Source organism: Eutrigla gurnardus (assembly GCF_963514095.1).
Source record: "Eutrigla gurnardus genome assembly, chromosome: 23".
Classification (NCBI taxonomy): Eukaryota; Metazoa; Chordata; class Actinopteri; order Perciformes; family Triglidae; genus Eutrigla; species Eutrigla gurnardus.
Genome location: NC_139934.1, coordinates 2,230,269 through 2,255,491, shown reverse-complemented (window position 1 = coordinate 2,255,491; position 25,223 = coordinate 2,230,269). Strand labels below are relative to the sequence as shown.

At 44.3% G+C, this 25,223-nt stretch overlaps 4 protein-coding genes and 1 long non-coding RNA gene across 7 annotated transcripts in view; all 5 read right to left on the bottom strand.

The window, feature by feature from the left end:
• camta2 (calmodulin binding transcription activator 2) overlaps positions 1–4,444 on the bottom strand; it is a 35,358-nt gene extending 30,914 nt beyond the window's left edge. For both annotated transcript variants that reach the window (XM_084002343.1, XM_084002344.1), the window contains exons 1-9: positions 4,406–4,444; positions 3,271–3,362; positions 2,308–2,411; positions 1,417–1,484; positions 1,193–1,328; positions 903–974; positions 602–749; positions 387–515; positions 78–291 (exon numbers count right to left, since the gene is read on the bottom strand). In XM_084002343.1, coding sequence (XP_083858469.1) covers positions 78–291; positions 387–515; positions 602–749; positions 903–974; positions 1,193–1,328; positions 1,417–1,484; positions 2,308–2,411; positions 3,271–3,304 — 905 coding nt within the window. In that variant the 5' untranslated portion in view covers positions 3,305–3,362; positions 4,406–4,444. The remainder of the gene's footprint in view (positions 1–77; positions 292–386; positions 516–601; positions 750–902; positions 975–1,192; positions 1,329–1,416; positions 1,485–2,307; positions 2,412–3,270; positions 3,363–4,405) is intronic.
• Positions 4,445–4,906: 462 nt separating this feature from the next.
• Positions 4,907–8,010, bottom strand: LOC311008793 (stress-associated endoplasmic reticulum protein 1). The gene is made up of 3 exons (XM_084002683.1): positions 7,744–8,010; positions 6,055–6,130; positions 4,907–5,919 (listed from the first exon to the last, which is right to left on the bottom strand). The coding sequence occupies exons 1-3, from the start codon at positions 7,825–7,827 to the stop codon at positions 5,879–5,881; spliced, it is 201 nt and encodes a 66-aa protein (XP_083858809.1). The 5' UTR covers positions 7,828–8,010; the 3' UTR covers positions 4,907–5,878.
• Positions 8,011–8,518: 508 nt separating this feature from the next.
• On the bottom strand, positions 8,519–11,279 carry LOC311008783 (C-type natriuretic peptide 2-like). 2 transcript variants are annotated; one of them, XM_084002675.1, is made up of 3 exons: positions 10,063–11,279; positions 9,188–9,297; positions 8,519–9,056 (listed from the first exon to the last, which is right to left on the bottom strand). In XM_084002675.1, the coding sequence occupies exons 2-3, from the start codon at positions 9,287–9,289 to the stop codon at positions 8,778–8,780; spliced, it is 381 nt and encodes a 126-aa protein (XP_083858801.1). In that variant the 5' UTR covers positions 9,290–9,297; positions 10,063–11,279; the 3' UTR covers positions 8,519–8,777. The 2 variants fall into 2 exon arrangements, with proteins under 2 accessions (XP_083858801.1, XP_083858800.1); XM_084002674.1 differs by lacking the exon at positions 10,063–11,279 and having other exon boundaries at positions 9,188–9,418.
• Positions 11,280–12,459: 1,180 nt separating this feature from the next.
• Positions 12,460–19,869, bottom strand: eno3 (enolase 3, (beta, muscle)). The gene is made up of 14 exons (XM_084002834.1): positions 19,719–19,869; positions 17,106–17,195; positions 16,723–16,818; positions 16,575–16,633; positions 16,420–16,489; positions 16,207–16,340; positions 15,906–16,022; positions 15,235–15,340; positions 14,949–15,146; positions 14,293–14,369; positions 13,495–13,619; positions 13,280–13,388; positions 12,877–12,935; positions 12,460–12,739 (listed from the first exon to the last, which is right to left on the bottom strand). The coding sequence occupies exons 2-14, from the start codon at positions 17,188–17,190 to the stop codon at positions 12,670–12,672; spliced, it is 1,305 nt and encodes a 434-aa protein (XP_083858960.1). The 5' UTR covers positions 17,191–17,195; positions 19,719–19,869; the 3' UTR covers positions 12,460–12,669.
• A 1,953-nt stretch (positions 19,870–21,822) lies between these two features.
• LOC311008894 lies at positions 21,823–22,601 on the bottom strand. Its single transcript, XR_014596582.1, has 2 exons — positions 22,476–22,601; positions 21,823–22,375 (listed from the first exon to the last, which is right to left on the bottom strand). It is a non-coding gene; the product is annotated as an uncharacterized lncRNA (long non-coding RNA).
• Between the last annotated feature and the right edge of the window lie 2,622 nt (positions 22,602–25,223).

Sequence of the window (25,223 nt, the reverse complement as noted above, 5' to 3'; positions counted from 1 at the left end):
AGTGTGTATAGAAATAAATATATATATAAATACACACACACACACACACACACACACACACTATAAAAGAGACTTACGCGGACGAGGGGCAGGGAGACGAGACTGGGCTACTCTGAGTCTGGAGGTGGGGCAGTTTGGCTTCTCCTCCTCCCCCTCTCCCTGCCTCCCCCGCCTCAGAGGAGAGAGGGGAGGTGGAGGGTCTGCAGGAGGAGGAGGAGGGGGGCAGTTTGGGGGAGATGATGCGATGCTTGGTGCTGTTACAGCGGTGGGGAATGTTCACTCCTGAAGAAACTGCACGGACACACACACAGGAGAAGAGGCCTGAGTCAGTTGACCTCAGAGTGATGTCACGGCAATGTCACAGTGATGTCACAGTGATGCCTTACCCTGGGCAGCGTTACAGAGGCAGGCGTGTGTACGCGGCTGTGGTTTGGTTCTCTGCCGGTCCAGAATGTGTTGAACCAAGTCCTCAATGCTGAAATCACCCGAACCCACCGAACACTTCATACTGTGAACTGAGACAAGGATACTGCCTTTAAATACCACAGAGTACTACAGGTACTGCATGCTAATACCACAGAGTACTACAGGTACTACGTACACATGGGCTTCAGCTGACTCAGCAGGTCATCTCGGCTCCACCTCAAGCTGTCGTGGCGGTCGGCCACCGCACACAGCAGCGGGCTGCATTTCCCAGAATCCTCCAGGGACGGCACGTTCAGGTAGTGGACCAGCACGATGTCGGGGTTCTGTCACACGCAGACACATATTGATTGATTGATTGTTGCTTTTAGTTCAGAACCTGGTGCTGTCTGTGTGTGTGTGTGTGTGTGTGTGTGTGTGTGAGCGCGCGTGTGTGTGTGAGCGCGTGTGTGTGCGTGTGTGTGTGTGTGTGTATTGACCTGCAGCAGCCAGTAGCATCGTCTGTGGAATGTTGGCACGATGGAGGAATGGACGTAGCATCCGTACAGGCACTGAAACCAGAGCAGAGACGGCAACCAGCAACTTTATTACAGAGACGGCAACCAGCAACAATAATACAGGCACTGAAACTAAGGCAGAGACAGCAACCAGCGATGCAGATACGGACACGGCAACCAGCAACTCACTCATTCACCCACTGACTCTGAGCTAACCACAGCATCATGCCTGCAGTGTTGTGTGCTTCCTGCAGGGGGAGCCGGGTACCCACCTCCATGCCCTGGACCTTCAGCTTCATGTGGTCCTCTCTCGTCGTCTTCCCATCCTTCCTCTTCTTCCAGCAGTATCCATCCTTCCTGTACTTCACCTTCTTCCTGTTGTAGAGGATGATGCTGCCGTTCTTGGGCCTGAAACACAGAAGCAGCAGGAGGATGGACTCAGTACTCCGTTAGACCAGCTGCTGCAGGGTCGGCTTGGCGGGTTCGGTGGGAGTACCTGGTCTTCAGGGTGCAAGAGAGCCACTCGTCATGTCTGTCGAATGAGATCAGGTAGGAAGCGATCTCCTGGAGACACAAACAGACAGAAAACCGTTTGTTTCTTACTCCAGGTTCCTCCACCTACTCCAAAGTCAAATTCAAGCACTTTTCAAGCACTTCAAGGTGCATTTCCATGCTTTTCCAGCCCCTTCCAGCTGTGGTAAACTCCATATTTGTATCAATCCAATGGTCAGTATTCAGTCTACTTATGATGTCACTTGTTCATCACATTAAATGAGATGTTATTGTCCTCTAAACAACCAACATGATGTTTGGAGACAGCTTTTTACAGAAGGACCAAAAATGAAAGGAAAACTAATTCCACTAACAGATCCACAGAAATATAATCACCAACTATTTTCATCATCTGTTCATCATCAAAAGCCATTTTTCATAAAGAAATGTCAGAAAATGCTGTTTTCAGTTCATATCAACACTTTTGATCTTTGGTTTTGGATTTCCTGTTACCGCACACCCACTCTTTGTCACTACCGTCGCCTAGCAACCAGCTGCGGTTGACAAGAAAAGGGCGGTAACTAACTGTTATCTGATTAAAGTGGAAACATAATATATTGATGATGGAGGATATGCTTCATGATATATTTCAGGGCTGAGAGAGTGTATTTCTGCTGCTTCCTCGTTAGAAAGCCTCGTCACCAGCGCAGCTACGTAGTTACTGAAGCCTACGTGGTTACCATAGCAACACACAGACAGGCGGGTGTCGTCTGGGACACACAAATGGCTTTCAGATAACAAGTGTGGACAGTCTCTCTGAAAAGGATCCTATGGCGTGAACGTAGACCCGTTTCTGTTCGACTCGTTAGTGGACTCACCTCGTTAGTGGACTCACCTCGTTAGTGTTCCACCTGAGCCGCTCGTTGGGCAGACTTGACAAACGAGGGAGACACTCCAACAGCTTGTTAGGAAGAAACACCTTCCTCTGTCCTTTATTCTCTGCACACACACAGACGTTCACATTACTTACATGATACATTAGTGACATCAAGCACTTTTCAAGCACTTCCAGGTGCATTTCCATGCTTTTCCAGCCCCTTCCAGCTGTGGTAAACTCCATATTTGTACCAATCCAATGGTCAGTATTCAGTCTACTTATTATGTCACTTGTTCATCACATTAAATGAGATGTTATTGTCCTCTAAACAACCAACATGATGTTTGGAGACAGCTTTTTACAGAAGGACCACAAATGAAGGGAAACTAATTCCACTAACAGATCCACAGAAATATAATCACCAACTATTTTCATCATCTGTTCATCATCAAAAGGCATTTTTCATAAAGAAATGTCACAAAATGCTGTTTTCAGTCCCTCAGATATGGAGATCTTCTTTTCTCTGTTCTATCATAGATGTCATCACATACAACACACATTTCAAGACCTTCATTCTAAATCCAAGCACTTGAAAACCTTGAAAACACCACACTATAATTCAAGTGTTTTCAAGGATTTCCAGCACCCGTAGGAACCTTGAAGTCTGTGTAATATTATCTAACATCTGCACACTGAGCTCTCTGTTCATGAACATAATAACCAGCTCCAAAGCGGATCAGGTGTGCAGCATCAGTTACCATGGTGATCCATCTGGTGAGAAGTCAACCACCATCGTAGGACTGAGATGCACAGCTAAAACCCGAGACGTCATCGACAACAGGTTGTTACCATAGCAACGGAGCTGGGAGTGGCCTACATCGGCAGGTGTGACTGCCTTAATGTTCAGCTGCTGGCTGCGATGGTAGACAGACAGACAGACAGACAGACGGACAGACGGGCAGACAGACGGATGGGACTGACCTGTCTCCGTGGATACCATCTCCTTGTTGCTCATGGCGACGAGTCCATGCAGGATGAGTCTCACACAACGCACAGCCGCCCACACTTGCCTGCTGCGCGTGCACACACACACACACACACACACACACACACACACACAGTCAAAAGTTTGATCAATAGGAAATGAGGTCTGCAACAGGACACCAGCATCACACACACACATAAACACACACCTGAAATCCAAACTGCTAACTGGCCTGATCCACACACACACACACACGCAAGCACACACACTGCCACTAGCTCCCTGTTGCCTAGCAACAGCTGAATTTGCACGCAGTTAAATTGTACTGTGTGTGTGTGTGTGTGTGTGCTCATAACACATAACACTGTGCATCAATTTGTTTATGTGTGTGTTCGTTTACATAACACACACTTTCCATTTTTACTTTCAACCAAACAGCAACAGTGTGTGTATTTTAGCTACACATCTGCCTTGCAACAAAACACACAGTAGTTCATATTAACAACATTTGACACACACACACACACACACACACACACACACACACACACACACACACACACACACACACTGTTGACATCTATACTTATCTATCACACACACACGTTTCCCGGAGGCCGGGCTCACACTGCGGACTCGCCTGGCTGCAGTGGCGGTCTCCCGGAGCGTCTCTCCCGGCTGCAGGAGCTCGGCTCCTCCCGGCCCGCCAAGCTAGCTAAACTTCGAAGCTAACGTTCTCAGTTTCTCAACATTTAAGAATATATACAAGACACGACAACGCCATTTAACACGTACGTGACTTCCATTAAAGCCTCGCCCTTCCGGGCCGGGCGAAATAAACGAGTAACATTAATTCACCCGATTAATAAGATGTTTATTTTTAGCTACGCGGCTAGGCTAGGCTAGCCGGCTAGGCTAGCGGCAGGTCCCCCCCTTCTGAGCAGCGATCAAACACCTCGTAAAGCCGAGCTGCGGGGCTTCACCTCCGGGTTAAAAACACAACGTGCTAACCACCGAGGCCGGTTTACTCAGGCAGGAAATACGGAGGAAAACAACGCGGTTTACATAACGGCAGACGGGACCGAACAGGGGGTGTTTCGGGGTAAAACAGTTTGCTAAAGCTCCTTTTACCTTCCGCCTTCAGCGCAGCCGCCATCTTCTTTCGGTGACGTCACTGCGTAGCCGCGGGGGGGGGGGGGGGGGGGGGGGGGGGGGGGGGGAGGGGGCGTGAAAGGGGGGGGGGGTTGCTTTTCTACTTTATTAAAATTATATTGATAATTGTAATAACAGTGTTCTTTATGTGTCCATACATTTCATCTGCTTCCAAGCTGTAAACTGTTTTTTTTTTTTTATATATTATAATATTATTTTAAGTCAAAATTTTCATATAAATTCATAAATATATAATAACACATTATAGTGTGGAGTTTTAGAAATGCAGCAACAAATACTGATGTAAAACAGTTACTTAGCTAGTTATTTTTCTCTGCTCTAGAAACTATTAACGTTGTTTTTGCGGTCTTTCACACGTAATTAAAAATAAATAAAATCAAGCATGTTTTTCTTCTTCTGACAGTTGATAAAACATTGAGAGGAGGAAAGCAAAGTGGGACACAGAGACCAGAGAGAGCGTAGAGAAAAATATCTGTGGTTTTATTTTGTATAAAAGCGGAGCACGTTGTCCAGCAGGAGGCCTCGCTGAGCTCGTCGCCTCTCTCGGGCTGCTTCACCTTTAAACACCAGCAGTTTATACTGTGTCTTCAAAACCACAGCTGGAGAGCCGGACACTTGACTGAAGCACTGAGCTGAGATCAGATTTATGGATTTGACTTTTAACTTAAATGATTTGACTGGATTCAGCATAAAAAAAAGAAAAAAATATTCGTCACTTTCATCGGGAAAAAAAAAACTGGCTCACAAACTTCCAGCTTCCATTTTTCACATTAAAAGCAAACCAAATAACGAGGCAGGCTGGAGGACTTTTAATGTGAAATATTCACAGGAAGTAGTCGAGTTTCATTAAAAGGCGTTGAAGCTGGAGCGAACCGTCGGGATGAGTTTCATCGGATCGTTAAACACTTATTGGCTCAATTCACAGCAGCATTCATACTTAACCACCTTAATTAAATTACATTTTAAAAAGTCAGTCGTCGTGTTTCCTTAAAATAAAAAAAAAAAACGTATCAGTGGAAAAAACAAAGATGAGCTTCAGTCAAACGTTCAGCTGACATCGGCAGCTGGACGACTGCGTCGGACCGACAGGAAGAAGGTTTAAGACTTCATCTGACAACAACAACAACCAAAAGTAATCAATAACCGATATCTGATCAGCTTCATCCTTAATGAGGAGAGTAAAAAAACAGACAGAGAGAGAGAGAGAGAGAGAGAGAGAGAGAGAGAGAGAGAGAGAGAGAGATCGGTTACAGTGGGAAGAAAAACCAGCTCAGATTTAAACTCCACAGGAACGAGAGTGTGTCTGTGTGTGTGTGTGTGTGTGTGTGTGTGTGTGTGTGTGTGTGTGTGTGTGTGTAGGGCAGGGTCATGATGGCGATGTGTCCCCTTCCACATATGTGATGGGCTCAGCTCCTCCAAGGTCAAAGGTCATCACATGCCCTGCCTGATGCTCTGGATGATCTGGAAGATGGCTACAAGACACACACACACACGCACACAAACACACACACACACACACACACACACACACACACACACACACACATTACAAAGAAGAAGAAGAAGAAAACAGATAGTCTTTGTAGCCTGAGAGTAAAGAGACCCACCTGATCCACACACCACGAAGACGAACAGAGCAAGCAGCCACGGACCCACCGGAGACTTTTCCTCGTTTACAGGTCGCTGGAACACACAAACACACGTTTTTCAATCAATAAATCAATGTCAATGAACATAAAATATCTGATATTTGTACATGAATGTGTGACTCATGTCCTCTGCTGCTTTTAAATGATTAAATATCATTGAATTTCTGGATAAAATAAGATACATGATCACACAGAAAATAACGGGGTAGACTAATCAATAATGATAAGAATCATTAGGTCCATGTAATAGATATTTGGCTGCATGAACATAGTAGTAATAATAATAATAATCATAATAATAACCAACGAGCTACGATCCAAACATTATCCGATTAAACTAATTTTTCTGTGATTTAATATCAATAACCAGATGGAAAGGATGCTGAAATAACTCCATCACGATGGTGATCAGTAAAAAGTGCTGAGTCATGCTTTGTTAGGTCTGTCTGCAAGACCACAAGATAACTACTGTTAAAACGCTGGTTTTCTGAATGGAGTCTGGTTGATGGGTGCTAGGTGACAATTAGTTTCCTCTATGTCTGACACAGCGACGTCATGACGTCAGTGACAACAAGAGGAGACTCAACACCGATAGGCTTTCGAGACACAGCACCGCGCAAGTTCTCGCGCGAATACACAAATCTAGCAAAAAAATTCCTCGCATTCACGTCTTTGCGTTAGATATTTATACATTAGAATGACAAAATTACGTATTTGTCAGTCAAAATCATGCAATATTGACAAAATGTCAAAATTATTGTTATGCTCCAATTGAGCTTCTCCTAAAATGTGCGTTTGCGACAATTAAACCTACTATAACCTGCTTTTGACAGCACACTGTTAGACGAGTGACCATAACGAACTCCATTGACAAATGTGCACATTTAATGTAACCTTAGATGTTTGCAAAAGTAAAATATGTTACGTTACAAAGCGCAACAAGGGATCGATTTAAATACGTTATGTGTATAATTCGTATGTCGCGACTTTACGCAAAACACGCTCTCGGTCTTGGGGGAGTTTCGTGCGGCGACACGCGGCGCCTCCGCCCACTGCAGTGTTTACAACGTAACGCAGGGAGACGTGCGAGTGTTGCTTGCAAAAGTTTAAAAAATGCCACCAAACAAACCACGACCGGTGCATTTAATGCACGCCGAATTGAAGACGGCCTGTAAGGCAGTCTAGAAAAAGCAACAAGTAATGCTTTCGCATTGTATAACTGCGTGTAACCACGCGAAACAAAATAAAGTGGCACATTTCTGAACGGAGTCTGGCTGTGTCTGCCTTCATTCACGTTAGCCAGTCAACAGACATCCCAGGCCGGCATCTGGCTGTTTCCGTTCATACGTAATCTATAATAATATTCAAACACGGCGTTAAATTGAAATTGCGTTAAGAAAACAACAACGGTTCCCTAGTGTCGCCGCTAGTGCTAACGTTAGCTGCTGCTAAGCTAGCGTTAGCTGCACCGCGGGTACCAGGACGCGTGATTTTATCTACAAGCTCAACAAAAATTAAAAATAAATCTGAGAAAGGAATTCGACTAAACAGCGCACGTGTAATACACCCGATCGCGTTGCAGCTGCACGGCGTTGATCGGTACGTGAGCGCTAGCTGCGTGTAGCCGTTAGCCCTGGCTGTCAGTACCGATGTTTTCTGGACGTGTCCCCGCTGTGTGATGGTCTTGCTGTGCCGCTCGTTCGCCACTTTCATCCGCTGAATCGCCGACATGTTTTGAGGAGAATTCACGACCGGGTCTGGACCAGGAGGACGGACGGAGAGCCTGCGGACGTCCGGGGGCGGGGGGGAGCCGGGATAGTGAAAATGTCCCGCTGGAGGAGAATCTCTGCCGGCGGGCGGGGGGATTGTTTCCGTGTTGTTGGTCCGAATGAAATGCTAACAGCCGGCTAGCCGCTACTAGCCGGACAAGCTAACCGGTGAAGGGACTCCCCTCGTCACGTGACACGGAAGTCAGCCCTCTAGCGGCGGGAAGAGGACATTGTTTTTATATTGAACAGATTACATGTATTTATCTAAAACAAAGGAATTAGCAGTTTATATTGTGAAAGTGATATATGTTGTAAAGCATTTAATAAAGGTATATCTTATTTATTCAGTTCACTTCTTTTTCATGTTTTTGTTTACTTTATGCAGTGTCTGTGTTGAACAATGTTGAAGCTGCTGTTTCCAGTAAATTCCTGTTTTTGGGTTTGTTTTTTTTGTGAGTGTCCCGTCTTCTCTTAGCAGGGTTACCTTGAAATGTCTTGACTTCGATTTTCATTAATATTATCCATCAGGTTTTGTCATGTGATCCACTGTCAATATAAAGACACTGATTAATGAGTAAATACAAGAGTCTGGTGGGGTTTCATTTTTATTTTATTACGCCCTGCAGTCAGCCTGCAGCTGGTCCACGCACACACACATACACACGCACACACACACACACACACACACACGCACTTGCACACAGTGTTCTGCTGGCTGTGTTGTAGCCAGGGGTCAGAGGTCAGAGGTCATTAGTAGGAGGTCTACCTGTGTATGTTTAGTCCTTCATTAGTTCCAACATGAAGTCTCTGGTGTTCCTGAAGGTCAGAGGTCATGCAGGAGTCAGATGCTCACCGAGTCAACACCACCACTACACCCAACGGTCTGGCGGTCAGCCGTCGCCATGGTAACGCCTAGCAGCCCAGCCCGCTGATGGAGCCGATGCGGTCCATCTTCATGCCGAAGCATCCTCGCCCTAACCCTGCTCCGACCATCGACTTCCTGCTCCGCCTCCTCATCTTGGAGCGCCGCCGGAGGAAGTCCAGGAAGAACCGCGGGACCGCCTCCTCCTGCCGGGCGCCGGCCAGTGCCCCGGAGGGGGCGGGGCTTCCAGAGCCCTCTGTGATGTCATCAGGGGCGGGAGGGGCCAAGATGAGAGAGGAGAGGTGAGAGCCGAACAGAGAGTGTAAGACCTGGAGGAAGAGTTAAAGATGTCAGTATTATTATAATAATAATATCACTATTACTATTGATGATGATGATGATGATGGTGATGGTGATGATGGTGATGATGATGATGATGATGAAGGTGGTCTCCACAGACCTGGTTGTCCTCTTGTTGAGGTGAAGGTCTCGACTCCACAGCAACGGTGAGGAAGAGGAGGAGGAGAGGAACGAAAGAGCTGGAGGAAGATGAAGCAGCCATCTTTGTTTCTTGAAAGAAAAAAAGTCAGACAAAGAAAAATGAGATTCAATGAATAATTAATCACCGTGACAACAGATTATCCTGCATTCTGATTGGCTGGAGGGTGGTCCGATAGAGCATCCGCTGCTGCCACAGACCACCGTGTGCCCTCGACCATCAGGGGATCCCAGACCACCAGGAGCCCAGACCATCAGGGGATCCCAGACAACAGGGATCCCAGACCACCAGGAGCCCCAAACAACCAGAGATCCCAGACTACCAGGGATCCCAGACCATCAGGGGACCCAGATCACCAGAATATAATGGATTCCAGATCAACAGGGAACCCAGACCACCAGGGACCCCAGACCATCAGGTTCTCACCAGGTTATAATGTGAAATCCTGTTTTGTTTTTTTATCGCATTTTAATTTTCACATTTGATTAAAAACTTGAATTCTGTCAACCAACTTTTCCATTTTCATTTTTACTCAAAATAACACAAGCATGTGATGAATATTCTGACGCTCGAATTACATTTGGAAGATTTGGTTTTAATAAAGTCCCCCGTGGGCTTCCATACCCTAAACCAAGTACAGATACTTTCTGGTAGAAGTAGAAGTACTGATTCTACTTCTTTACGCAAGTCAAACTGTAAAAGTACAGACTCTGAAATGTACTCAAGTACAGATACCTGAAAATTCTACTGAGGTACACCAAGGCAGTATTTGTACTTCGTTATCTATACCTCTGAAAGTAACAGACAAGAATGAATATTAAAGCAGCAGAACTTACTGGACACAGAAAGACGAAGAGGGATATTCCAATAAAAGAAAAAAAATTCCAATAAAAAATATTGATTATTGGACTCGTACGGCGTGGTGAAAGAAGTTTTAGTGTTTTTTTGAATGGAGTCTGGTGAGTTTGTGTCTGTCCTGTCTCCGTGTCAGGACGGGTCTACGCTGGTCTACGTGCAGGCGACACACACCGCCTTAAATACGACTCAGCGCTGTGATGTCACACATTCTACTACTGTTACCCCCGACGACGGGTCGCTCTCACACACACACACACACACGGTGAATGGATGAGACAAAGACAGAAGAACTGTGTACGAAACATAAAGAAAGAAAGAGACAAAAATATCAACCAATCAGATGAAAAAATACCGTTCACACATGACAAATCACTTTTTAATCTCCAGGTCCTGGAGATGTTTGAAACAAAAGGCCCAAATGGTTTGGAAGGAGTCTGCAGTCCTGGAGTCCTTGAGGGGGAACCAGAGCTCCACGGAGAGGCTCAAATAGGCCTTGAAGAAGTTCCAGGGGGCCTTGAGAAGGTATCAAATGCAAATGAGGAGATTTAAATTGTCCTTAATGATGTTCCAGGGGACCTTGAGAAGGTACCAGGTGTAATCAAGGATGCAGAATTTGTTGCTGAAGTCCTTGAAGATGATCCTAGGGTCCTTGAAGGGTACCTGAGGTCTACGGAGAGGCTCGGAATGGTCCTTGAAGAGGTTTCAGAAGACCCCTGGATCCTCCTCATTGACACAGGTCTCACTGACCAGAGGGTCCTGGAGTTCCTTGAGAGTGGTCCCAGGACCTTTCAGACGGTCTTTGTGTGTTAGCTGCGAGCGTAGCCGGAAGCATCAGTGCTGTTACCATGGTTACCTGCAGGTTAACACACCTGGAGCCCTGAACTGATGACATGTTTGAGGAGAACCATCATCATCATCATCATCATCATCATCATCACCACCATCTTCGTAATCCTCCTCTTCATCATCATCATCATCCTCGTCTTCATCTTCCGTCCTCTCTTCTGTCTCACACCCTCACGACCTCTGACCTCGGTCGTCCCGCCTCATCGTAAACTGTCACCGCGGCAACCGAGTCGGCGTTGGCAAGTATTTCCTGTGGCAGGGGGGCGGGGCTACAGAAGTTCACATCGTCCGAAGGATAGGTAGTGTGTGTGTGTGTGTGTTTAATGACCCCCCACTGTCTTTGTCCCAGTCAGACAAAACCCCGCCCCCCATTCAGCCGCCGACGTCATCAACCACTCACATAAAACACACACACACATGCACACACACACACACAGGGGGAATGGCTCATCAATCACCTTATTAGAGAGAAAGAAGTCGCTGATCACAAAACCAGTCGTGTGTGTGTGTGTGTGTGTGTGTGTGTGTGTGTCATGACGCACAACATTCCAGACCGGTAAAAGGGGTCCTGGAAAAGATGCCAAAAGGGAATGAGTGGTCCTTTTGGAAGTTCCACAGGAGCTTGAAGAGTTTCTAAGGGTCCTTGACTTCCTGTCTGACTTCCTGACTGACTTCCTGTCTGACTTCCTGTCTGCGTGTCATTGGTTCCTGCTCGGTGATGAAGGTGAAGGCGATGAAGATGAGTATGCACTAGAATAAATGTGATTATTACATTAGAATTAATGTGATTATTACATTAGAATAAAAGTGATTATTACATTACAATAAATGTGATTATTACATTAGAATTAATGTGATTATTACATTAGAATTAATGTGATTATTACATAAATATTAATGTGATTATTGCACTAAAATTAATGTGTTTTAATACATTAGAATTAATGTGATTATTACATTAGAATAACTGTGATTATTTAATTAGAATAACTGTGATTATTACATTAGAATAAATGTGATTATTGCACTAGAATCAATGTGATTATTTAATTAGAATAACTGTGATTATTACATTAGAATAAATGTGATTATTTAATTAGAATAACTGTGATTATTACATTAGAATAAATGTGATTATTGCACTAGAATTAATGTGATTATTACATTAGAATTAATGTGATTATTGCACTAAAATGAATGTGATTATTACATTAGAATTAATGTGATTATTACATTAGAATTAAAGTGATTATTTAATTAGAATAACTGTGATTATTACATTACAATAAATGTGATTATTGCACTAGAATCAATGTGATTATTACATTATAATAAATGTGATTAGTGCTCCTTTTAGATCCTTTAAGGTATGTTGCATTCAGGTGCTGTGGGAGAATCTCACATTCAACCTTGTGAGTGTGTTTGTTGTTGTGGAGGCTCATCTGTGTTCATGTGATGTTGTCGTTGTGTTGTTATAAGTTATAAACTGTGATATTAGTCAGAAGCATCAAAGAAAATCACAGTCGAGGTTCATTATTTATTCTTTTATTGTGTTTTAGATAGAAAACATCAGTAATGGAATTATTTCTAGGAAGGCGGGGTCAAACCCTCCGTGACCTCTGGCCTGACGCCGTGACTCACCCCCAGCATTAGGGGGGAGGGGCTTCAGGGGGGTCATCAGTTGTCAGTCAGTTGTCAGTCAGTTGTCACGGCGACAGACAGGAAGGCAGGACGGGGCTTTAGTGGATTTTTGGGTGGCGGTAGTCTTTGCCGGCGAACTTGGCCTTGTCCCCGAGCTCCTCCTCAATCCTGCAGGTCAGAGGTCACAGAGGTCAGGCTCTGACAATGCTGCGATTACTGATCCAATCAAATTAAGTTGCATTTACTTTGTAAACTAAACAGCCATGCTTTTACTTTGTAATGTATAAATGACAGGAAGTTCTCACCTCATCAGCTGGTTGTATTTGGCGAGACGCTCTGACCTGCAGGGGGCACCGGTCTTGATCTGAGAGAGAGACAGGAAGAGAGAGAGACAGGAAGAGAGACAGACAGGTAAGTCAGTAAATCAGAGACTAGCAGTTGTTGTACATCATGTGGCTGTCTGTCTCTCCAACTGTGTCTATCTACTTGTCTGAGTGTCTGTCTCACCACCTGTCTGTCTGTCTGGCCGGCTATCTGTCTGTCTACCAGCTCGTCTACTTTACCTGTTTCTCTACTTGTCTATCTTTCTGTCTCTCCACCTGTCTTTATGTCTTCCAACTTGTCTACTTTACCTGTCTCTCTACTTGTCTATGTTTCTGTCTCTACAACTGTCTGTCTGTCTGTCTGCCTGTCTGTGTGTCTGTCTACCTGTCCGGTGCAGAGTCCGACCACCAGGTCAGCGATGAAGGTGTCTTCAGTCTCTCCTGAGCGATGGCTGACCATCACACCCCAACCGCTGCTCTGAGCCAGCTTACACCTGAGAGACAGACAGGTACGGAAAGAGAGGGGCGAGACAAGAGTTAAAACACGGTTAACTGGCACAAATTCAGATACACAGACAGGCAGACAGACGGGTGTCTTACGCCTGGATGGACTCGGTCACGGAGCCGATCTGGTTGACTTTGAGAAGGAGACAGTTGCAGGCCTTCTTGTCGACGGCCTGCTGGATCCTCTTTGGATTGGTCACGGTCAAGTCGTCTCCTACGATCTGATTGGTTCAAAAAACACCATTAGCTTCTGAACCTCATCCACAAAAAATACCTGTCTGTCTGTCTGGATACCTTTCTGTCTATATCCATGTCTGTCTGTCTGTCTGTCTGTCTGTCTGTCTGGATACCTTTCTGTCTATATCCATGTCTGTCTGTCTGTCTGTCTGTCTGTCTGTCTGTCTGTCTGGATACCTTTCTGTCTATATCCATGTCTGTCTGTCTGTCTGTCTGTCTGTCTGTCTGGATACCTTTCTGTCTATATCCATGTCTGTCTGTCTGTCTGTCTGTCTGTCTGTCTGGATACCTTTCTGTCTATATCCATGTCTGTCTGTCTGTCTGTTTGTCTGTCTGGATACCTTTCTGTCTATATCCATGTCTGTCTGTCTGTCTGTCTGTCTGTCTGTCTGTCTGTTAGTCTGTCTGTCTGTCTGTCTGGATACCTTTCTGTCTATATCCATGTCTGTCTGTCTGCATACCTGTCTGTCTACATACCTGTCGGTCTCTATTTGTCTTTCTATCTGCATATCTGCCTGTCTCTCTCTCTTTCTCCCCTCTCTCTGTCTCTGCATACCTGTCTTTCTGTCTGTCTGCATACCTGTCTATGTCTGCATGTCTGTCTTTCTGTCTGTCTCTCTCTGTCTGTCTGTCTGAATACCTGTCTGTCTGTCTCACCTGGATATCTGTAGAGGCGGTAAACTTGGCCCAGTTCTCCCAGTCGTCCTGGTCAAATGGATCCTCGATGGACTGGACTGGAGACAGGCAGAGAGACAGACAGGTAGAGAGAAGAGGTTACATTATTCTTCTTCATTCATGCAGAGCCTCCGTTGTAACTCTGCCATGCTACCAGGGTTCTACCGGGGTTCTACAGGGGTTCTACAGGGTTTCTACTGGAGTTCTACAGGGTTTCTACCAGGTTTCTACAGCGTTTCTACAGGGTTTCTACCGGGTTTCTACCGGGTTTCTACCGGGTTTCTACTGGAGTTCTACAGGGTTTCTACTGGAGTTCTACAGGGTTTCTACCGGGTTTCTACAGGGGTTCTACAGGGGTTCTACAGGGTTTCTACCGGGTTTCTACAGGGGTTCTACAGGGTTTCTACTGGAGTTCTACAGGGTTTCTACTGGAGTTCTACAGGGTTTCTACAGGGTTTCTACAGGGTTTCTACCGGGTTTCTACAGGGTTTCTACAGGGTTTCTACCGGGGTTCTACAGGGTTTCTACAGGGTTTCTACCGGGTTTCTACCGGGTTTCTACAGGGTTTCTACCGGGTTTCTACAGGGTTTCTACTGGAGTTCTACAGGGTTTCTACAGGGTTTCTACAGGGATTTTACCGGGGTAGTTCTTGATGAAGCTGCGGTACAGGTCACCCAGCTTCTCCCCGCTGATGTGGCGGGCCGGGTCGTCGGGGGACTTGAAGTCCAGGTCGTACTTTCCGCTGCGGTAGAACTCGGAGGCCGCCACGTCCATCCCGATGATGATCTTGTCGGGGTAGCCGGCCTTCTCGATGGCAGACTTCAGCAGCTCCAGAGCTGCAGGACACATTAACACCAGTTATACCATTGATGGAAGGCAGCACCTCAGCATCACAGCTCACAGGGAGACGGGTGGGTGTCTCACCCTCGTTGTTCTCCAGGATGTTGGGGGCGAAGCCTCCCTCATCTCCCACGTTGGTGGCGTCTTTGCCGTACTTGGCCTTGATCACGTTCTTCAGGTTGTGGTAGACCTGTAGACCGCCACAGCAAAGTCACATACGTGCAACACAAACAACACAACAACCTAACGGGTAATTCCAATTGTGTTTGTCACATAATGCAGTACTTCCTGTTTGACAGTAGGTGGCGCCATAACTCAACTCATTTTTCACGGTGGTGGTGGTGATATTTGGCTTATCAAAATTTAAGGTGGATCTGGGTAAAACCTAAGAGCAGTAGAATATTGACTGTAATTTGAGTTTAGTTAAGCCCCCTCCAATAGAGCTTTGTTTTACATGGTGAATGATGCGTCGCCACGGTAACGGCGTGCTAAGAAAAAACGCACGTTTTGTAGATTTTTGCACCATAAAATCTCAAGGATTAGTTTTTTCTTATTTTTTTAAAAATATTTGTTTTCATTATTTTCATTTCGTTTTTAAATATAAAGAAAATGATGTCTATATGTTGTACTGTATAATTTCTCCAATATCGATTTCAATAAAAATAAAAAAAAAGGCCAATTTCTGGATTTTCCAAAATCTAGATTTTCGGATTTTGGGTCCCTAACGAGTCCAGATGCGACTAAACGTGTAGCACCTCAGCTCCGATCCTCATGGCCTCGTGGAAGTTGGCGGCACCGACTGGAAGGATCATGAACTCCTGCATGGCCAGCTTGTTTCCAGCGTGACTTCCTCCGTTAATGACGTTAAAGGCCTGCGGAGGAAAGAAACACAAAAAACTTGCATTACATTTTAATCTTTAACTTACGACCTATGAACTTGTTCACGAGTCCGAGTCATCTACGCCAGCTTTACAGTCATTTTACATAGTCAGAAACCAAAGTCCCTTCTCCCCCATCATAAGCCCCTCCCACCCACCAGAAGCCCCTCCCACTCACAGGAACGGGAAGGATGACTTCCTTGTGTCCGGCGAGGTCGGCGATATGGCGGTAAAGAGGAACGCCCTTCTCCGCCGCGCCGGCCTTACAGACGGCCAGAGACACGCCCAAGATGGCGTTAGCACCAAACTTAGCTGAAGAGAGAGAGAGACAGGTCAGACAGGTCAGGTCAGACAGAGAGACAGATTTATAGAGAGACAGACAGGTTCTTACATTTGTTCTCAGTGCCATCCAATTCCAGCATGAATTTGTCGATTTTCTCCTGCTCGACAACGCTGAAGTTCTGGAGAGACAGATGGATAGTCAGACAGACAGGCAGGCAGACAGACAGAGAGATAGACAGGGGAGACCCTGATATGTGTCGATACCTTGGCGATCAGCTTGGCGGCGATGTCCTTGTTCACATGGTCCACAGCCTTAATGGTGCCTAGCGGGACAGACACAAGTGGTGAGACACCAAAGAGGGGACAGACAGACGGGATTTGAACCATCAGCCCGTTGGTGCCCTGCTCCTACCTTTGCCCAGGTAGCGGCTCTTGTCTCCGTCACGGAGCTCCAGAGCTTCATGGACTCCAGTTGATGCACCGCTGGGGACGGCTGCTCTGAAGCGACCTGAGAGAAAGACAGGCAGAGGGGCAGACAGAGACACAGATAGACAGAGACAGACAGGCAGAGGGGCAGACAGAGACACAGATAGACAGAGACAGACAGGCAGAGGGGCAGACAGAGACACAGATAGACAGAGACAGACAGGTAGAGGGACAGACAGAGACACAGACAGGCAGAGGGACAGTCAGACATACAAGAAGAAAGTTTGTTTTTCTCTTGTGATGAAGGCTAGGCTAACAGTTTCCATCCACTTCCAGTCTTTGTGCTAAGCTAGGCTAAAGGGCGCTCACCCTTGGCGGTCCACAGGTCGACCTCCACTGTGGGGTTTCCTCTGGAGTCCAGAATCTCCCGAGCGTGAATCTTAGTGATAGACATCCTGACTGATGGACAGAGAGAGAGAGACAAGTGGTGAGACAGGTGGTGAGACAGGATTATTGTCCACATCCATGATTTTGTCAGAGAGAGAAATGAACCAACGACCTTGAACAGAAAAACAAAAATCAACCAATAATGAACTAGAGTTCAATTCCCTCTGTGTGTGTGTGTGTTTGTGTGTGCATGTGCGTGTGTGTTAAAGTGTGTGTGTGTAAGTGTGTGAGACCTGCTGCCGAGATCTTGTGTAACGCCATGCCGACCTTATTCCTTATCAGACACCACCCACCTCCCACTCAGCCAATCACAGGCCTTCCCTCATGACTAAAGGCCAATAGGAGAGAGGGAGAGACCATTCTGGTGACAACGAGGGGGAGGGAGAGATCCCCTTATCTTCCCCAGAGTTATTAATACAGCTAAGTGTGGTGTGAAAGCCCTTTGACCTTTTCCCCTGACCTTTCTATTGGAGTCACGACTTCCCGTTTGCCTTTATAGAATTACAGTACACACAGTACACACTTATTAATGTACTTTGACATTTGAAGAGGTATTTGTGACTGTGAGACGATATCGGACCTCTTCAGATAATTTGATTCCCTCAACATGAAGTCCTCTTTGGATGTTAAGCAATTTAAATTTGTTATGATGTCATAGTGAAATAATCTGACAAGATTTTAATAAACAGCGTTAGCATATCAATGAGAGTCTTGTATTAGCTGTAGTTGATGAGCAGTAGTTGTAATAGTATTAGCAGTATTGATGTACTGGCGGTAGTAGAAGAGGTATAAGCAAAAGTCATTGTGGTCTTATGGCTAACCAGCGTTAGCATATCACCAGTCTTAGGCTGTATTACGGTATTAGCCTAGCAACAGGCTAAACTTTTAACATTGTTTGTATGTTAGCTGTCATAGATTAGCAGGTGTTATTATGTGTTGGCAGAATTAGCAGTGTTAGCAATTTTAGCATGTTAGTTTTAGGGGCTGGTAGAGTTGGTATTAGCGTAGCCGTAGCAACAGTTTCACCATTCTTTGTATATCGGATGTGGTAGATAGTAGTTGTAGCAGTATTAGCAGTAGCTTTAATAATAGAAGTAGTTCATACCGTACTAGTAATATTAATGTCACGTTGCTACTACTACTGGTACTACTTCAGTTACTAACCTCTATAATCTCTATTAGCATGTTAGCATGCTAGACCGAGGGGAATGTCAGTTATGTCACCATACAAGTGTGTGTGTGTGTGTGTGTAGGTCAGACATTGCAGCAGAACAACAGCTGAGTGGTTACAGCACACTTTTGGCCTTTACAAAGACTTTACTGTACACACACACACACACACACACACACACACACACACACACACACACACACACACACACACACACACACACACACACACACACATGTACACACTTACACCCTGGGCAGGATGGAAATAAGAGGAAGGACCATTGAAAAATACTTAAGCAACTGCTAAAAGTACTTTAAATTACTTCTACTACTCTGGATACTACTTCTAAAACTACTGCAACTGCTAAAAATACTTTTAATTACTTATGCTACTCTGGATACTACTTCTAAAACTACTACAACTGCTAAAAGTACTTTAAATTACTTCTACTACTCTGGATACTACTTCTAAAACTACTGCAACTGCTAAAAATACTTTTAATTACTTATGCTACTCTGGATACTACTTCTAAAACTACTACAACTGCGAAAGTACCTTTAATTACTTCTGCTACTCTGGATACTACTTCTAAAACTAATGGAACTAATTAAAGTACTTTAAATTACTTCTGCTACTCTGGATACTGCTTCTAAAACTAATGGAACTGATTAAAGTACTTTAAATTACTTTAAAGTTTATTAATTACTTCTGCTTCTCAGGATACTACTACTAAAAGTACTTTCAATTACTTCTGCTACTCTGGATATGACTGCTAAACTACTGCAACTCATTAAACTACTTGTAATTACTACTGCTACCCCTAATACTACATGTAAAAACTACTGCCAGCGATAAAAGTGCTTGTAATTACTTCTGCTACTCTGTCCGCTAAAAGTACTTTCAATTACTTCTGCTACTCTGGATACTACTACTCAAACTACTGACACTTATTAAACTACTTGTAGTTACTACTGCTACCCCTGATACTACATGTAAAAACTACTGCAACCGATAAAAGTACTTCTGCTACTCTGAATGCTCACACGACACCTCCAGTCAATGATCCTGCTGTTGCTATGGCTGTGATCAGGGATCCTGCTGTTGCTATGGAGGATCCCAGTCGGTCTAACGGTCTGGACTTTGTGCTGCAGCTGTTTGTCACATTTCATTTGACCTTCAGGCTCAAAGTCAAAACCCTGCAGGGTCTTTATTCTCACTCAGATAAAGAATTTAAAAACAGATGAAACATGTTGTTTAAAGGGGACATGGATGTGATCATGTGACCAAGTCTGAGTCACTAGACGCACAGAACTTTCACCATGAAAGCCGTGAGACAGGAAGAGGAAGAGGATTCAGCCTACCTGAGTGGCGCTCTCACACGAGGAAGGAGGTGTCGTCTGTCCGTCTGTCTGTCTGACTGTCCGACTGATGTTGGAAAGTGTCTGTGTGTCACTCCACGGGTGTTTTATAGACACTCCCCGAGGAGGAGGAGGAGGAGGGGGAGGAGGGGGAGGAGGGGCAGGGAGCGTCTGCATGGGACAGGCCTGCAGGGAAAGAGAAAAGCGCTGACACACTAAAATCACACTAATTTAATGTCACATCCTCCCAACCCGACACAATACGTCCTGTTCTCATTCAAACTGACGAGTCATGGTTTCAATAATTAGCCCCTTTTTGCGTACATTTGCTACATGTGCTTTATTATTCATTTTCCTTTCTTGTGTGTTTCTTTTTTTGTGTTTAGGAATCTTTCATGTTGTAATAATAATGTAATTTTTTAAAATTAAAATACGATACAGACAATCTTGATGTTTGTTTGAGAAAATCATGCATTTATAGCATGTATAAATACATATTCAGAAGCATTAAAATATCAGTAATCGTGAGTAGACTTAGTAATAGTAGTTAGAGCACTGTTAGCAATAGCGGTGTGAGCAGTGATAGCAGCAGTGTTAGCGATTGTTGTGGAAGTACTATCTGAAATAGTAGCATTACTAGCCACAGCATCTTTAGCAGCGTTAGCATCTTTAGCAGCATTAGCAGTAGGTGTAGCAGCATTAGCAGTAGGTGTAGCAGTATTAGCAGTAGGTGTAGCATTATTAGCAGCAGCTTTAGCAACGTTAGGTGTAGCACTATTAAAGGAGAAAGTAACAGTAGTTGTAGCAGTACTAGCACAAATAGTCGCAGTATAAACAGTAGTTGTAGTAGTATTACCAGAGATATTAGCAGTATTAGCAGTAGTTGTAAAGGTATCAGCATAGATAGTTGCAGTATCAACAGTATTAGTGTGAGCAGAAATAATTGCAGTATAAACAGTAGTTGTAGAAGTATCAACAGATATTATAGTAGCCTACCTGCCTAAATGTAGCAGTATTAGTAGTAGTATTAGCAGTATTAGTAGTAGTATGAGCAGAAATAGTAGCAGTATTAGTAGTAGTTTTAGCAGACTTGGTAGCAGTTATATGCAGTATTAGGTATAATTATTGCATCTTTAGAAGGTTCAAACATGACCCATCTTTGTTTATTGATTATGAATTGACCAACATACTTACTATTATACTACTACTACTACTGCACAGAGTACTGCAGTGGCATTAAATACAACTTTTTAACACTGTAATACTACTACTAGTGCAGTGGCATTAACTAGGATTTTTTATATGAATGGAAAAAAACCCTCTAAACACGGTAGTCATTGTAGTATTACTACTAAGTACACATATATTTGTGTACTGTTACTGCGGTGGTGTGGACTACTGTGACGGTCCCTAACTCGGACAGAGAAGGCCAAAGTTCACATAAAGGGGGAAATATGAGACCGTCTTAGCATTCACCGCAAAGGGCAGTAACCCCCAACACACACACACACATACACACACACACACACACACACACACACACACACACACACACACACACACACACACACACACACACACACAAACTCCTTACCCTTTACACTCACCTTTAACTGTACACACACTGTAGCCTGTCCAGTGTCCCTGTAGCCTTTTACTGCAGCTAAATATAACTGCACATGACTGAAGGGGGGGGGGGGGGCATGTACATATACACTATAATATATTCAATTAAACACACACACACACACACACACACACACACACACACACAAACACACAAACACACACACACAAACACACACACACACACACACACACACACACACACACACACACACACACACACACACACACACACACACACACAAACACAAACACACACACACACACAAACACACTAACAGCATGCTTCTCAGAATAAACATATTTTATTCTCCAGGTGAGCTGTGATTGGTCAGATTGTTACACAGGAAACAACGTTCATGTAAAATGATGATGAAGAAGAGGAAGAAGCTCGGAACATCAGCCGTTTCTTTATTGGGTCGTTAACAGGAAGGGGCAGCCATCTTTGTTCGGCGTGAACAGGAGTCCTACAGGTCCGCTGTACGCAGGTAATCAATGGTGCGGAACACATCAGTGTTCATCGGAGGTCCGGTAGGTGGACCAACAGCTACGACTATAGCTGGCAGACAGACAGGCAGACAGACAGGCAGACAGGTCGGTTAGACAGCACAGTCAAACGTGACCAATAGAAACAGAATTATTATGAAACCATGAACCCCTCTAACGACCTGTCTCCCTCTCTCTCCACCTGTGTCTCTCTCTTCACCTGTCTCCCCTCCACCTGTCCCTCTCTCTCTTCACCTGTCTCCCTCTCTCTCCACCTGTGTCTCTCTCTTCACCTGTCTCCCCTCCACCTGTCCCTCTCTCTCTCTTCACCTGTCTCCCTCTCCACCTGTCTCTCTCTCTTCAGCTGTCTCCCCCTTTCCACCTGTCTCTCTCTCTCCACCTGTCCCTCTCTCTCTTCACCTGTCTCCCTCTCTACCCGTCTCTCTCTCTTCACCTGTCTCCCTCTCCACCTGTCTCTCTCTCTTCACCTGTCTCCCCCTTTCCTCCTGTCTCTCTCTCTTCACCTGTCTCCCTCTCCACCTGTCTCTCTCTCTCTCTCTTCAGCTGTCTCCCTCTCTACCTGTCTCCCTCTCTCTACCCATATCTCCCTCTCTACCTGTCTCCCTCTCTCCCCATCTCCCTCTCCACCTGTCTCTCTCTCTTCACCTGTCTCCCTCTCCACCTGTCTCTCTCTCTTCACCTGTATCCCTCTCTACCTGTCTCTCTCTCTTCCCATCTCTCTCCCTCCACCCGTCTCCCTCTCCACCTGTCTCCCTCTCTACCTGTTTTGCTGTAGCCGACACAGACGTTGTTGCCTCCGTGATCTTTCGATGCCTTCAGCATCATACAGTAACTCTGGGGATTTTCGCGATCGTCCTTGAGCAGCCTGCACTTCTTTTCTCCGATCATCGCGCCATTTGTCTGAATGAACTCTATTTTCCCCACCAGGACAAGGATTTGCTCCTCCTGAGAGACAGACAGAGAGAGAGAGTGAGAGACAGGTTATTATCATTCATTCAGGCATAACTACAGATGTTTGTTAATAAGTTTACGTTAATGTAAGTGTGTGTGTGTGTGTGTGTGTGTCTTCCAGCCTCTCCATGAATTCTACTAAAACCAGTTTGGCTGGTTTCACTGTGTGTTGTTTGAATGGTGTCTGCTGACTCACTGCAGGGCCCCACTGGAACCAGGATCCCAGTCCATGCAGGTCTATGTGTACTGGTAACATCTACTGGTAACATCTACTGGTAACATTTACTGGTAACATCTACTGGTAACATCTACTGGTTAACATCTACTGGTTAACATCTACTGGTTTACATCTACTGGTTAACATCTATTGGTAACATCTACTTGTAACATCTACTGGTTAACATCTACTGGTAACATTTACTGGTAACATCTACTTGTAACATCTACTGGTTAACATTTACTGGTAATATCTACTGGTAACATCTACTGGTTTACATCTACTGGTAACATTTACTGGTAACATCTACTGGTAACATCTACTGGTAACATCTACTGGTAACATTTACTGGTAACATTTACTGGTTAACATCTACTGGTAACATTTACTGGTAACATTTACTGGTTAACATTTACTGGTAACATCTACTAGTAACATCTACTGGTTAACATCTACTGGTTTACATCTACTGGTAACATCTACTGGTTAACATCTACTGGTTTACATCTACTGGTAACATTTACTGGTAACATCTACTAGTAACATCTACTGGTTAACATCTACTGATAACATATACTGGTTAATATCTACTGGTAACATCTACTGGTTTACATCTACTGGTAACATCTACTGGTTAACATCTACTGGTAACATCTACTGGTTAACATCTACTGACAACATCTACTGGTTAATATCTACTGGTTTACATCTACTGGTTTACATCTACTGGTTAACATCTACTGACAACATCTACTGGTTAATATCTACTGGCAACATCTACTGGTAACATCTAATGGTAACATCTACTGGTAACATCTAATGGTAACATCTACTGGTAACATCTAATGGTAACATCTACTTGTAACATCTACTGGTAACATCTACTGGTTTACATCTACTGGTAACATTTACTGGTAACATCTACTAGTAACATCTACTGGTTAACATCTACTGATAACATCTACTGGTTAATATCTACTGGTTTACATCTACTGGTTTACATCTACTGGTTAGCATCTACTGACAACATCTACTGGTTAATATCTACTGGTAACATCTACTGGTTAACATCTACTGGTTAATATCTACTGGTAACATCTACTGGTAACATCTAATGGTAACATCTACTTGTAACATCTACTGGTAACATCTACTGGTTTACATGTAGTGGTTAATATCTACTGGTAACATCTACTGGTAACACCTACTGGTTTACATCTACTGGTTTACATCTGCTGGTTTACATCTACTGGTTTACATCTACTGGTAACATTTACTGGTTTACATCTACTGATAACATCTACTGGTTTACATCTACTGGTTAACATCTACTGGTTTACATCTACTGGTTTACATCTACTGGTAACATCTACTGGTTTACATCTACTGGTTTACATCTACTGGTAACATTTACTGGTTTACATCTACTGGTTTACATCTACTGGTGAACATCTACTGGTTTACATCTACTGGTTTACATCTACTGGTAACATTTACTGGTTTACATCTACTGGTTTACATCTACTGGTTTACATCTACTGGTAACATCTACTGGTTTACATCTACTGGTAACAGCTACTGGTTTACATCTACTGGTTAACATCTACTGGTAACATTGACTGGTAACATCTACGTTTACTTCTGATACTTTAACATGAAGCTGATAATACTTGTGTACTTTTACAACTGATACTTTAACATGAAGCTGATAATACATGTGTACTTTTTCTACTAATACTTTAACATGAAGCTTATAATGTGTACTTTTAAGACTGATACTTTAACATGAAGCTGCTAATACTTGTGTACTTTTACTACTGATACTGTAACATGATTGATCAGCACGTCTAAACACATTTTATCTGCTGCAGAAGGAGAGAAGAAGAATGTTTGGAGGACGAGTCAGGACAAGCAAGCAAACACACACACACACTGCTGCTCTCAGAGGTAAAACCACTACCTGAAACCATCTGGCCAATCAGAGTAAAGGTCTTTAGGTAGGTTGTTGTGTGTGTTTGTGTGTTTAAATACTGCCAGATGCAAACAAATACACACACACACACACCTTGAATGCATACACTGCATAATTGCCTCAAAGCCTCTCCACCCCTCACCTCTGTGTGTGTGCGTGTGTGTGTGTGTGTGTGTGTGTGTGTGTGTGTGTGTGTGTGGGACAGAAACAAGAAGTGATCGTCTCCACTTCCTGT

Bases quoted from the DNA above. Each gene is read 5' to 3' on its own strand.
- LOC311008783 (XM_084002675.1), bottom strand. From the start codon at position 9,289: ATGGCTGCTTCATCTTCCTCCAGCTCTTTCGTTCCTCTCCTCCTCCTC. The intron at 9,057-9,187 runs GTCTGTGGAGAC...CTCTTCCTCCAG, and splicing joins CTCAACAAGAGGACAACCAG to GTCTTACACTCTCTGTTCGG.
- eno3 (XM_084002834.1), bottom strand. From the start codon at position 17,190: ATGTCTATCACTAAGATTCACGCTCGGGAGATTCTGGACTCCAGAGGA. The intron at 16,634-16,722 runs GTAGGAGCAGGG...CTGTCCCGCTAG, and splicing joins GAGCCGCTACCTGGGCAAAG to GCACCATTAAGGCTGTGGAC. The intron at 12,936-13,279 runs GTAGACAGACAC...TCTCTCTCTCAG, and splicing joins TCGGACTCTGCACCGGACAG to ATCAAGACCGGTGCCCCCTG.
- LOC311008793 (XM_084002683.1), bottom strand. From the start codon at position 7,827: ATGTCGGCGATTCAGCGGATGAAAGTGGCGAACGAGCGGCACAGCAAG. The intron at 6,131-7,743 runs GTACTGACAGCC...TGTGTGTTCCAG, and splicing joins GACACGTCCAGAAAACATCG to CGACCTGTAAACGAGGAAAA. The intron at 5,920-6,054 runs GTGGGTCTCTTT...TGTGTCTTGTAG, and splicing joins CTTCGTGGTGTGTGGATCAG to CCATCTTCCAGATCATCCAG.